Source organism: Nematolebias whitei, chromosome 14 (assembly GCF_014905685.2).
Source record: "Nematolebias whitei isolate Nwh7 chromosome 14, NemWhi1, whole genome shotgun sequence".
Taxonomy (NCBI): domain Eukaryota; kingdom Metazoa; phylum Chordata; class Actinopteri; order Cyprinodontiformes; family Rivulidae; genus Nematolebias; species Nematolebias whitei.
Window position 1 is genome coordinate 19,422,868 of NC_056511.1, and position 13,128 is coordinate 19,435,995.

Genomic DNA, 13,128 nt, shown 5'->3' on the forward strand with positions numbered 1-13,128 from the left:
TCTATCTATCTATCTATCTATCTATCTATCTATCTATCTATCTATCTGTCTGTCTGTCTGTCTGTCTGTCTGTCTGTCTGTCTGTCTGTCTGTCTATCTATCTATCTATCTATCTATCTATCTATCTATCTATCTATCTATCTATCTATCTATCTATCTATCTATCTATCTATCTATCTGTCTATCTGTCTATCTGTCTATCTGTCTGTCTATCTGTCTATCTGTTTATCCATCCATCCATCCATGTATGGTTGGTAGCAGCAGTGAGCAACACACTTTCTGTTTTAGTGACATTCATCAAGTAAAATAGTTTACCTGTGGTAAGAATTTATACGTGTATGTCCCCTGCTGTGATGGTCTCTCTGTACTACTGCAGTTCTTCTAAATAATAGACATCTCTACAGAGAAAATAATCCCACTACACAGCTGAGGTGTCTAAATTTACTGTATTCCCAAAACTGCTCTATCCAGCCGCATCGTACATGAGTCAATGTGAATTGGTTGATATTCTCATTCCTACCACTCAGACTTCATAATTAGTGAGTCTTGTTTGTACTAGAAAGAATGGTGTCATGGGAGGAAACATTATGCCATTCTGAAGACTGAGATTAATACTTTGTATAAAACAATAACTTACAACTGAGATTTGTTTTGTTTTTTTAAGAGATGAATGCAACTGTGCCGCACTGACAGTGTGTATTTGTATGGAAACGTCTGGAGACTAGTTAACAGGAAAACTAACACCTTCTCTGATGGTTAGTAAACTGTCAGTATACGACAGTCTTGGTGCTTCTTTCAAAGAAACTGTGTTTGTGGAAGCTCAACTCCTGTGAGACATATGTCATTTTTAGTCTCCCAGAGGATAACACACTGACAGTGCTCTGAAACGTGTGCACAGGCAGTGCTTCTCGTTAATAACCATCTCAAATGGCCAACATTGAAACAAATGATACAACAGCATGTGTTTATTTTGGTCTGCGTGCATGTCCATGTGACTTTCGCTGCCCACATTGGGTTAAATTTAGATTTTAAACTGCATCAGAAGCAAATGGTGTGAAAAGCATGGAAAAGGCTCTCTAGTGTGACTGCCAGTGCTCTCTTTGGACACTTTTTCCTCCCCTAGTTTGAAGTCAAGTACAGTATTCTGTTCTCCTATATATATTCCAGTTCTGACAAGGTATTCTGTTCTCCTTCTATATATTCCAGTTCTGACAAGTCCTTTGCTCTCACTCACTTATGCATTTTATCACAGAAAGTTCAAGGATGTCTGTCTTTCAGATTGAAGCAGACTGAACTTTACAGTACTTGCCTCTTTAAAGAGCTCTGCATGACTAAAAGAAAGTGTCTCATTTTAGCTTGCGAAAAGAGGTGACAATCAACTTTTTTGTTTTGTTTTGTGGAATTATGTGGAATTTTAAAGGTACTCACTTCAAATTGTGAAACCAAATGTACAAAAAGTTAAACTAGTTCAATTTTGTAAGCTTTAGTTTCTAGATCAATTGATATGCAATTCTAAAATGCAGGTACACACTTGATGTAAACAAGGTGATTTAATCCTTTAACCTTTAACAAATCTGAAAATAAATACATATTAATGCATATAAATAGTCAGACTTCTTAATTCAATATGGCTCTTCTATGGACTGCACCATTATTAATGTGTTTTAGGTCAATTCAGCTTTTTCTATAGGTAAACAAATGCACATTGTAGTTGGCAGCTGTTAACAATGGTTGCTTAAACGTTTTTATGTTAATGACACACAAACGATATATGGGAAAAGAAATGCAGATTTTGTTTCCTACTTCACATTTTTATTTATTTTTTGACTGGTCTTCATGAAATCGCATTAAATATGTTTGAATCTTTCTCAGGAACTCAACTTTTCTTTTAATTTTCTTGGCTAAAGGAAAATCAAAGATGTGATTATTTTTAACAATCGGATTTTATGGATGAGAACGTCTTTGTGGGAGTGTATGTATTAGTGAGTTAGTATTATATTTATATTACGAATTAGCTATAGCTATATACTCTTTGTGCAACGCATCAGTCACAGACTTGTTCTGTTCTATGTTTTTGTGCATTGTCCATGTCAAATAAACTAATAATAAATAAATAAATAAATAAATAAATACTTTGTAAATGTTGAAGCACCCTGTTTCATCAATAAAAAAAAGAACCAGTTGCAGTTTAGTTTTACCTTTTGACAATCCAAAGCAACTTAGTCCTTTAAAGTAAACTTTTATTTATATTAGATACAGTTCACCTATTTGGTAACATATGAGCAGAGAAGAATCTTGAGCCTTTCTTTCTTCTGTTTGCTCCAGTTGTACATAAACAAATAATTATTTTGGGAAAAAGAAAAAAAAAGATGCTAAAACTAAAAAGAACTCACTAATTCATTTTAAGGTTTTCAGTCACTCTACATTTTACAGGAGTGGTGGCGCAGAGGATAGAGAAGGCAAGCCTGTGATCGGAAGGTCGCCGGTTCAACTCCCAAAACTGACGACATCAAAATGTAGGTGGGAATGGTGAAGTACCCTCACCTGCCTCCACCCTTATTTGCCCCACTCTGGGTCATTGAGCAAGACCCCTAACACCCACCTGCTGGACAGCAGCTCTCTGCTCCACACAGAGGGCTGTGGTAGCTCAGTGGTCTGTGGTTGCCTAAGGAAGGGCATCTGACGTAAAAAGACAATTGCCAAGTCTTCGTTTGAGTTAGTTCACTGTGGTGACCCCTGAAGAAGGGAGCAGCCAAAAGAAGAAGAAAAAAAATCCTTTACATTTTAGATTTATTGTCACATTTTTGCCCCTTGCTGACTTAGTTTTCTGCTTCCATGTTCAGTTTTGCCTATCACCCATCTTCAGCTCAATCCTGCTCCTTCCAAGCCAAGCCACACCTCCCTTGTTTGTTACAGCAATCAGCACTCATCAGCTTCACCTGTTCACCTGCCATGCTCACACTCTACCAGTGCCAGATTATGGAACTCTTTTAGACAGCAGATGTCCAGCGATCTCTTCACAGCCTTGTCCTCTTGCCTTGTCTCGACCCCACGCCTGTTCCTCGGATTCTTTGCCTTGTCTGCCCCTTACTTGTTTTAGATTCTGCTTCACATCTCCTCGACTACACCTCCCGGATCAACATTTGGCTTTGGATTCTGCTCTCTGACCAACTGTGCATGACCTCTGCTTTCCCTACTGGACCTAGTCCTTGGACTCTCCCTAGAACCACATTCTAAATCAACCTGCTTCTCTGCTGCTGCTCACTCACAGTGAGTGAAATCATCATCTCCTACTCACCAAAGGAGTTCCTCTCTCTACAGATTGTGAAGGTTAGTGACTACCTTAAAAACCTTCTGAACCTTCACAGTAAAACCCAGATCACTAACTCCTCTGTCTCTAAAGATCTGACCCACCTTTGGACCCGGACCTCCACCAGAAGCTGTTTGTCAATAAACACTTTAAACCATTCCTGTTGTTCAGTGTTGTGTGCTAATCCAAAACCCAGATTGTGTCATTTATGATTCATAACTAGTTTATCTCTGAACTTATTCAAAATCAATCTACTGCTAAAGTTGTGTTTCTTAATAGTTTTGAAAGCTGATAATAAGCATTATTAAAAGGTTTAGACAACACAAAAATATGTATTTTAATTAACCTAACTTCATTTGGTTTGTTTGTAAAACGTAAAAAAAAAAAAAAAAAAAAATTTTTCTTTTTTACAGTGCATATGAATTTGGTTCCTAAGAAAAACAACTGTTGTAATGCGAAAAAAATATTTTTACCATTCCAGAAAACTATTGTCATTTCAGGTCATTAAAGTTTACTCTCCTTTTAGCATTATTGATGTCCTCACAGCGATGCACGTTACTGATTTCATGGGGATTAATGCTGCTTTAAACCATACGAGAGCCTGGCTTTGAACTGAGCTTTGATAATAAATGGGATCATCGCTCTTCTTTTTAGCCCAAAGGAAGTAGTTCCCATCAGTTCCAAAAAGAGTTTAAAGTCTCACTCATCAGACACAAACTCACCTCGAATAAAAGAAGTCTGGGCAGAGTGAAGGGTCTTGTTTATGCACGACTGGATCTTTTGCTTGGTTTGATTTTAATCACAGTAACCATTTAACATTTTTCTGTCTGTAAGTGCATGTGCATTTATTGTTGTTCTATTAACTTATTAAATCAAGTGCATCTTGAGGACCAAAAATCACAAACACACACTCCAGGGGCGATTCTAGAATCTGCCTTTTAGGGGTGCACAGCCCCCAGTGCTGATAATGGCTCTTGGCTTGAACAATGTGGTGGCCTATGGTGTCAGAAGCATTCATAATGTGTGTGTGTGTGTGGGGGGGGGGGGGGGACAACGGATCTGGGGGGGTCCTCCCCCAGAAAGTTTTGAATAAAGTAGATGCAATTTTCTGCGTTCTGGTGTATTTTAACAGGTTGTTCAACATTAGTTTGACCTACATAAGTAAACAATTGCTTCAACAACTATTTCAGAGAGCTCGGCACAACAAGAAGTAGTGCTAAGCTCGTGGCGTGCGATACAGACACGCTAGCTAAGATGCTACAGATGTTGCGCTCTGCTTTACATTACATAATCTAACGAATGCTTTGTACAAAATCAGTTTAGTGTTAACTGATCATAAACAAAGACTAAACTTAAGCAGCCAGAAGTTGCAACATATATCTACACACAAAACAAAGCACAGCTAGCTTTAAGCATTAACCATTAATTTGACCATTAAGCATATTGTACAATGTAATTATGACAAAAATGGAGGATTTACTTGCAGTTACCTTCGTACAGATGAACATTTGGTACTTCCTGTTTATCTCTGTTGTATTCAGCTGCTCGTGAGGTCGCCGCAGGGCTTTATCATCTTTTACATTTTTCCAGACTTTGTTTAGTTTTGGAAATGGAATAAATTATATTCCACCTTCTAAAGCAGGACTATTCAACTAATCTGCTCAGGGGGACACAGTTACTGAAAGACAGCAGCTCAGGGACCGGACATCCAGCAATTAAAGTCATTATGTAAATAAACCAAGGATTAAAATGATCTGTTACCTTTTAAACTTGTACAGAACCCAAACACAAAACCACAGTCCCCCCCCCCCCCTCCACACACACACACACACACACACACAATTTTTTACAACTTTATTTTTCAGGTGTATTGAGTTAAAATTTAAGAGGCTAAACTCACCACTGACCCACACACCAAAACATTATCACCTTCAGCAGCGGACGGGAATAAGACATGCTGCATAATTTTGATTAATCTGCTTGTGTTGTACGCGGCGGTTAATCTCCACAGGAAAATCTGAGATGCATTTCTCACCGTTTTCATCATTCTACCTCCCTTCACATAGGTGTGAATATCAACCCAAAGCAATATTATGAAGCTAATTATAACATAAGGAGTCGACATTTGATTTCCCACCTTTACAAATTTGTACGGTCTTCCTTCCGACAGCGGTGGCAACGCTTCAAAGAACAGCTGAGACTGCTCTATAAACTGTACCTAAAGAAGCGGCGACATGAGTGATTACAGGCACCCACGCACACGTAATTATCACAATTTGTTTTTACACCTTTCCCAGAATTCAGTCACACAACGGAGTGCAAAAGCAGAGGCGTGGCCCCGGAGAGAGGAGAGGATGCAGCTCTCATTCACCGCTCATCACTCAGCTGCCTCTGCTCCAGTAAATTCAGCTGAGACGTGCGTGAATAGATGTGAAGCCCTTTATTGATGTGCAAGCAGGAGGGTCCTCGCCTAGTGAAGAGGAAATGTGAGCCAAATTGTTTATATTTAGGAACAAGATGCATAATTTCAGGATTAGTCTCCCAACCCACTGATTAAAAAGAAACAAAGGGAAAAACACATACAAGCCTCGATCTTGTTTTCATTTGGTCAAATGTCATTATGCACGTGGGTTTTCCCACCTACACGATTAGCATGTTTCCTTTTCTCCTCTGCTTTACGTTCAGATTCTGTCAGAATTTTCAACCAGTTCTACATCTGTTGGGAGCCTTTAGGAGGAAGAACTAAGAAAATAAATAATAAAAAATTGAAAGGGCAAAGGCTGCGCTTGATATTTGATACTGGATATTGTTGCCTTGAGCTGTCACTTCTCACATCAAGCCGAGAGTCAGAATGTAACTAGAGATTTTTCTCCATCCCTTTGTTTTTAATATCACTTAACTTTCAGTATCTAACCCAGTTAAGACGTCCAAATGATATAAAATAGAAAAAATAGTCAAATTAATTCATCAAATTAAATTGGAGTGTTTTTAATTTTGACAACACACTTGCTATTTTTGGATTATATGTCAAAGCATAAGAAAAAAGACAAGTGAAAATGAGCGGAAGCTTTAAACAAAGTGAAAACTCTTTTAGTTTGATTTTTATTTGTTTATTTTATTGTATTTTTTTATTTTGTTTGGCAGAATGACTTCTGAGGGATAAAGCTGTCTAATACACCCTGGACTGCCTCCACTTTACCGCCTTAGGAAACAATGCCTGTTCAAACAAACCTTTGAGCTGTCTGGGGGGGCCGCTCTTTTCTGTCTCACCATCTCACGACTCGGCATTCAAAAGATAAAGACACACACGCAGACAGACTTTGCTTTTTTCCAGCAAGCTGCGTCCTTATTTGTTACGTCTAGTTAATTCTTCAGACAGAAGAAGAAACACATCTGGCTCCCAGAGGGATTGTTACACCCTCATTATACCTCCCAGTTAATGTGTTGTTTTTTCTTTTAAGATTCAGAACCAAAGTGAACTTCACACTTTTAAACATTATTTCAGTATTGATGTAGTGCCATCTTCAAAAAGTTCGTCAGCATTGTGAAGGTTTTCATAAAAACTTGACAGCATTCATAAAAGTTCAATAAAATCTGTATCTTTCCACTTTTTATGCACAAGCATTTGACAGCTTTTAACATTTGGACTTAAAATAAAGTAAAGAGTTTTGCCTTTCCCATGACATTTTGGGGTAAAAAAAACAAAAAAACATACAAAATATAAACTAAAATTAGACGTAGCATAGCAGCATAAGTATTCCTGAAACACATGTTGGGGCAACATTATGCACTGTGTGTGTGTGTTTTGTTTTAATGTGTGTGTAAATGAGCAAAGGCAAACAGAGCAGAAGAGCTATTTTAGAGTGAAAACAAGAGACAAGTATAGGTGAAGTTGAGCGAGAGGCCCAGGCAGGTGAGGATGTCAAGCATCCCTACAGCTGCATGTCACACTAATGGGCTGTGGCTGCTTGACCCTCCTGACCTCCAGCGTTATAAATGACTCATGCCAGACGTCAGGTGTCTGCTCACACGTTCGAGGTAAAGTATAAGCTTCATCAGTAACAACCAAAAAGGCCAAAAGGAATTCAAATGTTTAAGTTAGGTTTTGTGGCAAAGCTGTGAACAATTGAAAACTTGCTTGATGTAGTTTATTGAACAACCTCAGTTTAGAGAAACTGAATTTATATTGACTAGATTTACAAGCTATTGACTTATCTGAGTTAGAGTTGCATTCGGGCCTAAAAAATGTGACCAGACCGGGCTCCAGCCCGTACTCATTTTTTTCTGAACCCGACCGGACCGACTAATTACCTGTAATTACATGAACCGGCAAAAAAAAAAAAAAAAAGAAGCATTTTTTTATTAAGCTTTTATTGCTTTCGAAAGCAAACCAGTTTTTAAAAAACTATTTCAAAGAAAGGAAGATATAAGATTTCTTGTTTGGTAACAATTCACCAAATGTATATTAACATACAAAACAAGTAGCATAAAACCAGTACGCGATACGTGGGTATATGGATTATACCCACTAAAAAAGCTTAAGAATTTCAGTATACCCATTTAAAAGTGCCCATTGATAGATGACATATCATTAGATACATATCATTGATTTGTTAAACGGCAGTTAAACACTTCCGTAACAATATATCTATACGCAGCACTTATTTATTATATTCAGTATATCCATCAAATTATTGTATAATTCTGTATTTACTACTTAATACATGAACATGTTTTGCTTTGATACTGTTTTATAAATTCTATAACATGTTTTTAATACAAAGCAAAATGTTGTACAAGGTTTGTTGTACATTTATACAAATATAAATTTGGAAATGTTCATTATGCTAAAATAAACTGACTATTACATTGTACTAACCAGTGTACTTTGGTTTCTAAGCACAGTATACCCATTATAAAAATATAGACTACACCACTGCCTAAAGCAGTGTTTTTCAAAGTGGGGGCCGCAGCCCCCTGGGGGCTGCCAGGGGGGCCCATAAAGCTGGAGAGAAAGAGATTAAAAAATAGTAATAATAATAATAATAATAATAATAAATTGCCCACTATGGCAATCTGTATTTGTCATTTCCAGATAAACACGTTTGAGGGAGAGGTTAGATTTATTTTGTTTTGTTCTTCTGGTCAACAGTTTGTTGAAAAGTTGTTGTTTTTTTATGTGGGAATATAATACAATGTTTTAAATGTTAGTTAACATTTTTATGCTCAGCAGCTGTAATAATTAATTGAAAATAGTGAATAAAAGTTTTAACATTCTAAAAGTTCTTTACATATTTTGTAGCATTGTTTGTGGGTTTGCGAGGGGGTCCTCGGCCAGAAGCTAATGCTGATAGGGGGGGGGGGGGCACGGCATAGAAAAGTTTGGGAACCCATGGAAAATCAACTGTAAAGATAGGCTATCATGAACAAAAATATTTTTAGAGCAAAATTATTTGTAAAAATATAGAACAAGGCTATTTTAATTGATCGCGCTGAGCGCTTCGGCTTTTGTAGCTTCAGATGCTGCTACTTCCTTCATCGCAGATGACAGCAGGTGCAGATACGCACGTGGCCGGTGATCAGCTGATCCATCTGAAGTTTAACTGGACATTTTTTTTATCTCTTTCAACCAGCCGGTCAGACCTGCCTCCTCCTCTACAAGTGGATTACCACAGTTTTATATTGTGCATTCTTATTTAGTTGTCTTTGTGCTGTATGAGTTGTAAAACCGCATAAAAAGCCCAAGACTGACCCGGCCCACCCATCAAGCACATTATGTTGGCCCGACCCGAGGCAGCCACAACCAATTTGGTCCAAAACACTAAAGTTAAAGCTCAATAATCCATGTAATAAAAATCCTAATCAGAAAAGTTGACAGGGGAGAGAGCGGGCCCCAGAAAACATTTTATCACCAGCAAATTGGTTGGTTCATTAGAGTGTGCTGTTTATGGGACTGAGTTTGTTTGTGGCTTCTTGGACTGATGAAGTCCTTTGGATGAAATATCCATCCATCCATCCATCCATTATCTTTACCCGCTTATTCCATTTTGGGTCACGGGGGTCGCTGGTGCCCATGTCCAGCAATCACTGTGCGAGGGGCGGGGGACACCCTGGACAGGTCGCAAGTCCATCACAGGGCCACATAGAGACAAACGAGACAAACAACCATTCACTCTCTCACTCACACCTAGGGACAATTTAGAGTTACCAATCAGCCTAACATGCATGGTTTTGGTCTGTGGGAGGAAACCGGAGCACCCGGAGAAAACCCACGCATGCACGGAGAGAACATGAAAACTCCACCCAGAAAGGCCCCTGGACCGGGGTTTGAACCAAGGACCTGTTCGCTGAGAGGCAGCAGCTCTACCAGTTGCGCCACCGTGCTGCCCACTGGATGAAAGATGAAACGTAAAAAGTAACGACCAAATTACCTGACTGAACGATGTTGGATTTCTTACCTGGATTATTAAGCATGAACTTTGGAAACTATAAATCACTAACAAATTTATATTTGTTTCATTCCTGCTATGTTTATTAATGTCATTGTATTTTTTTCTTGTCTTCTGCAGCTCCGGTGTTTTACTTTGCGGCGGTTGCATATCATGTTGATGAGAGTGATGGGTACGTAGAGATCAAAGTGTGGAGGACAGGAACTGATCTGTCCAAAACTGGGACTGTCACGGTTCGTTCTCGTAAGTCAGAGCCCGCCTCTGCTGAAGGTAGGTTCCCAGCAGCTACTGCTTCAAAGGTAATTGTTTACCAGTGATCATCCCATGTCTGTGTCTTGTGTGTTTCTTCAACCCTCTTTTCTCCAGCTGGTGTTGACTACGTGGGCATCAGTCTCAACTTGGACTTTGCCCCAGGCGTCAGCATGCAGACGTTTAAGGTTACCATTCTGGATGATATGGGACAGCCAGAGCTGGAGGGAATTGAAAGCTTCGAGCTGGTCCTGCGAATGCCAGTGAACGGTATCCTGGGAGAACCTGGAAAGGCCACAGTCTTCATTAACGACTCTGTGTCTGACTGTAAGTGATCTGGGTTTGCCTGGGAATAATTATTTTTTGCTCGGCTTATTGTAAACAGTTAATAAATGAGCACTTCAGTGTCCATTTTAATCTGAAGTAATAACTCTAACACCAATCACTTACCCAAACAACAGAGCTGGTTATAAAAATGTCCCAATAGACTTTTCAAAGAGGCGAATACAAGCCGAGAACAAGGTGACAGGAGAACTCAGACATAAAGTGAAATGTGCACCACCACAGATTAATAAGTCAGAAGTTAACACAAATTATAAGGTCACTGATCTTGTTCTTATTCTTCTGTAGAAGTATCAAATCTCAGTCAGGCTTCTTAAGAGCAAACGTTATCTTCTGTGATTTGTTATATTGCCTGTAAAAAGTTGAAGAATGTGTCGGCACATTGCCTATAGATTAAAACTCTATAGGGAGTAGATTTAGCCGTTGATTTCATCCACAGAGATTTAAATGCTCAATCGTACGTATCATTGTTGTCTCCAGGCCTGACGATGATCACCACCTGACACTTGCTTCAGCTGTTTGCAGCCTCACATTGTTTTCTTGTAGTGAAACGTCCTGACAGTCACAGGATGAATTGCTGTGACATTTGGTGATGATCATTTGCCCAGAGAGCTTCACGATCCACTAATCCTTTTATTTGTTACCTGCAGCTCTTCACATATCCTCTGAAATATGTCAACATCTCCTCAGTGGCTCTGCAAAATATTGTTTCATTACTCCTTCTTAATAAAAATCTGACAGGTTTAGTGGTCTATAACTATTGAAACCTCTATAAGAGAATTAGCTCTAAACTTGTCTTATCTTTACCTATCCACTGTACTTTCTATTTAATTCTACAATTTTGATGCGTTGTGCAAAGTTCAGTAGCTTTATAATAAATATGTCAGAGTAGCAAACTCACCTAAGCAGCCAAAAGAACCCTTCGTTAAGTCACTTTAAAATACAACATTTTTTTGTTTACTTGTATCTTTCCGACAGATGTGAGTCAAAGATCTTCTTGTTATTGTTGATTTGCAGCTGTCATATTTAAATATTGTGTCAGGGTGAGAAATAGTGTTTTCTGACTCTTTTATTGCTTTACCGAAGCTGATCTAAACCCCTGTTTAGTTTATTTATGAACAAAAAAACAACAATAAAAAAAATGAACTATGAAAAAAATATACACTCATAAAAAAAAGATGCATGCCAGATTTAGCCGATGGGTAATTTTCCTCTACTGGCAGGTAAACATAAAGTATAAATAAATACTGGTATATAAATAAAATAATATATAAATCATTAAGTTAAAATGTTGAAATGAAGTGACAAAAATACAAATAAAATGTTTTCAAAATGACAAAGCAGAAACTCAAAAATGAAATAGTGCTCCCCCACTCCATCTGCACTCATCCCTGATTCAATTACAGCTATCACATTTACTCCATGGTATGTTTTTTAAAGATTTCACAAGATGGCATAATGCAAAATGTTAAAATGTGAAGTATTTAAATTTAAATTAATTCCAAACAACTTTTAAAGCAGAGGATGATGCTCGTGTACGTACGCTATAAACTGTCTGAGCAGCACTTCTGCACTTTAGAGTTCCACTGCACAACATTGCAGGACGTTACTAACATTAAATAGGGATGGGGGGATGGGTGGTGCAGAGGTTAGAGAAGATGAGTCAGAGAGCTGGTGGTCACAGGTCAAATCCCCCGACCATTCCAACAACAACAAAAATAAAAATGGTTGGAAAAGGTGAAGCGCCCACACCTGCCTCCACCCTCATTCATCCCTCTGTGGGTCCTTGAGAAAGACCCTTAACTCCTCCAGCTGCTCCCCTTGGATGATAGCCCTCTGCTGCAGCTTGGTGACTGCTGGCTGCATCAGGAAGGGTTTCCAACAAAAACAGTTCTAAATCTTTATGTGAGTATTCTCGCTGTGCGGAGCCCTGAAGAAAGGAGCAGCTGAAAGGAAAACAATAAGATTAACAATAAATAAGTTTTTGAAGATGAAGATCAGTTCCTCCAAATCCGAGGCCATGGTCTTGAGCCGGAAAAGGGTAGAGTGCCCTCTCTGGGTCAGGGAGGAGGTCCTACCCCAAGTGGAGGAGTTCAAGTGTCTTGCGGTCTTGTTCACGAATGTGGGAAAAATAGAGCGTGAGATCGATAGGCGGATAGGTGCAGCGTCTGCAGTGAAGCAGGCGCTGTACAGGTCTGTTGTGGTGAAGAGAGAGCTGAGTCAAAAGGCGAAGCTCTCAATTTACCGATCGATCTACGTTCCCACCCTCATCTATGGTCACGAGCTTTGAGTTGTGACCGAAAGAATGAGATCTCGGATACAAGCGGCCGAAATGAGTTTTCTCCGCAGGATGTCTGGGCTCTCCCTTAGAGATAGGGTGAGAAGATCGATCATCCGAGAGAGACTCAGAGTAGAGCCGCTGCTTCTCCACGTCGAGAGGAGCCAGTTGAGGTGGCTCGGGCATCTGTTTAGGACGCCTCCTGGACGCCTCCCTGGTGAGGTGTTCCGGATACGTCCCACCGGGAGGAGACCCAGAGGAAGACCCAGGACACGCTGGAAGGACTATGTTTCTTGGCTGGCCTGGGAACGCCTCGGGATTCCCCTGGAGGAACTGGACCAAGTGGCTGGGGAGAGGGAAGTCTGGGCCTCCCTACTTAGGCTGCTACCCCTGTGATCCGACCCCGGATAAGCGAAGAAAATGGATGGATGGATGGATGGATGGATGGATGGATGGATGGATGGATGGATGGATGGATGGATGGAGGAATGGATGGATGG

General features: G+C 39.5%; 2 protein-coding genes across 3 annotated transcripts in view; one reads left to right on the plus strand and one right to left on the minus strand.

The window, feature by feature from the left end:
• The window catches only part of smad9 (SMAD family member 9), a 937,424-nt gene that overhangs the window by 368,752 nt on the left and 555,544 nt on the right, over positions 1-13,128 (minus strand). The gene's annotated exons all lie outside the window — the stretch shown is intronic.
• The window catches only part of frem2a (FRAS1 related extracellular matrix 2a), a 97,279-nt gene that overhangs the window by 61,030 nt on the left and 23,121 nt on the right, over positions 1-13,128 (plus strand). The window contains exons 7-8 of the mRNA XM_037687952.1: positions 9,880-10,029; positions 10,126-10,335. Of these exons, the coding sequence (XP_037543880.1) occupies positions 9,880-10,029; positions 10,126-10,335 (360 nt within the window). The remainder of the gene's footprint in view (positions 1-9,879; positions 10,030-10,125; positions 10,336-13,128) is intronic.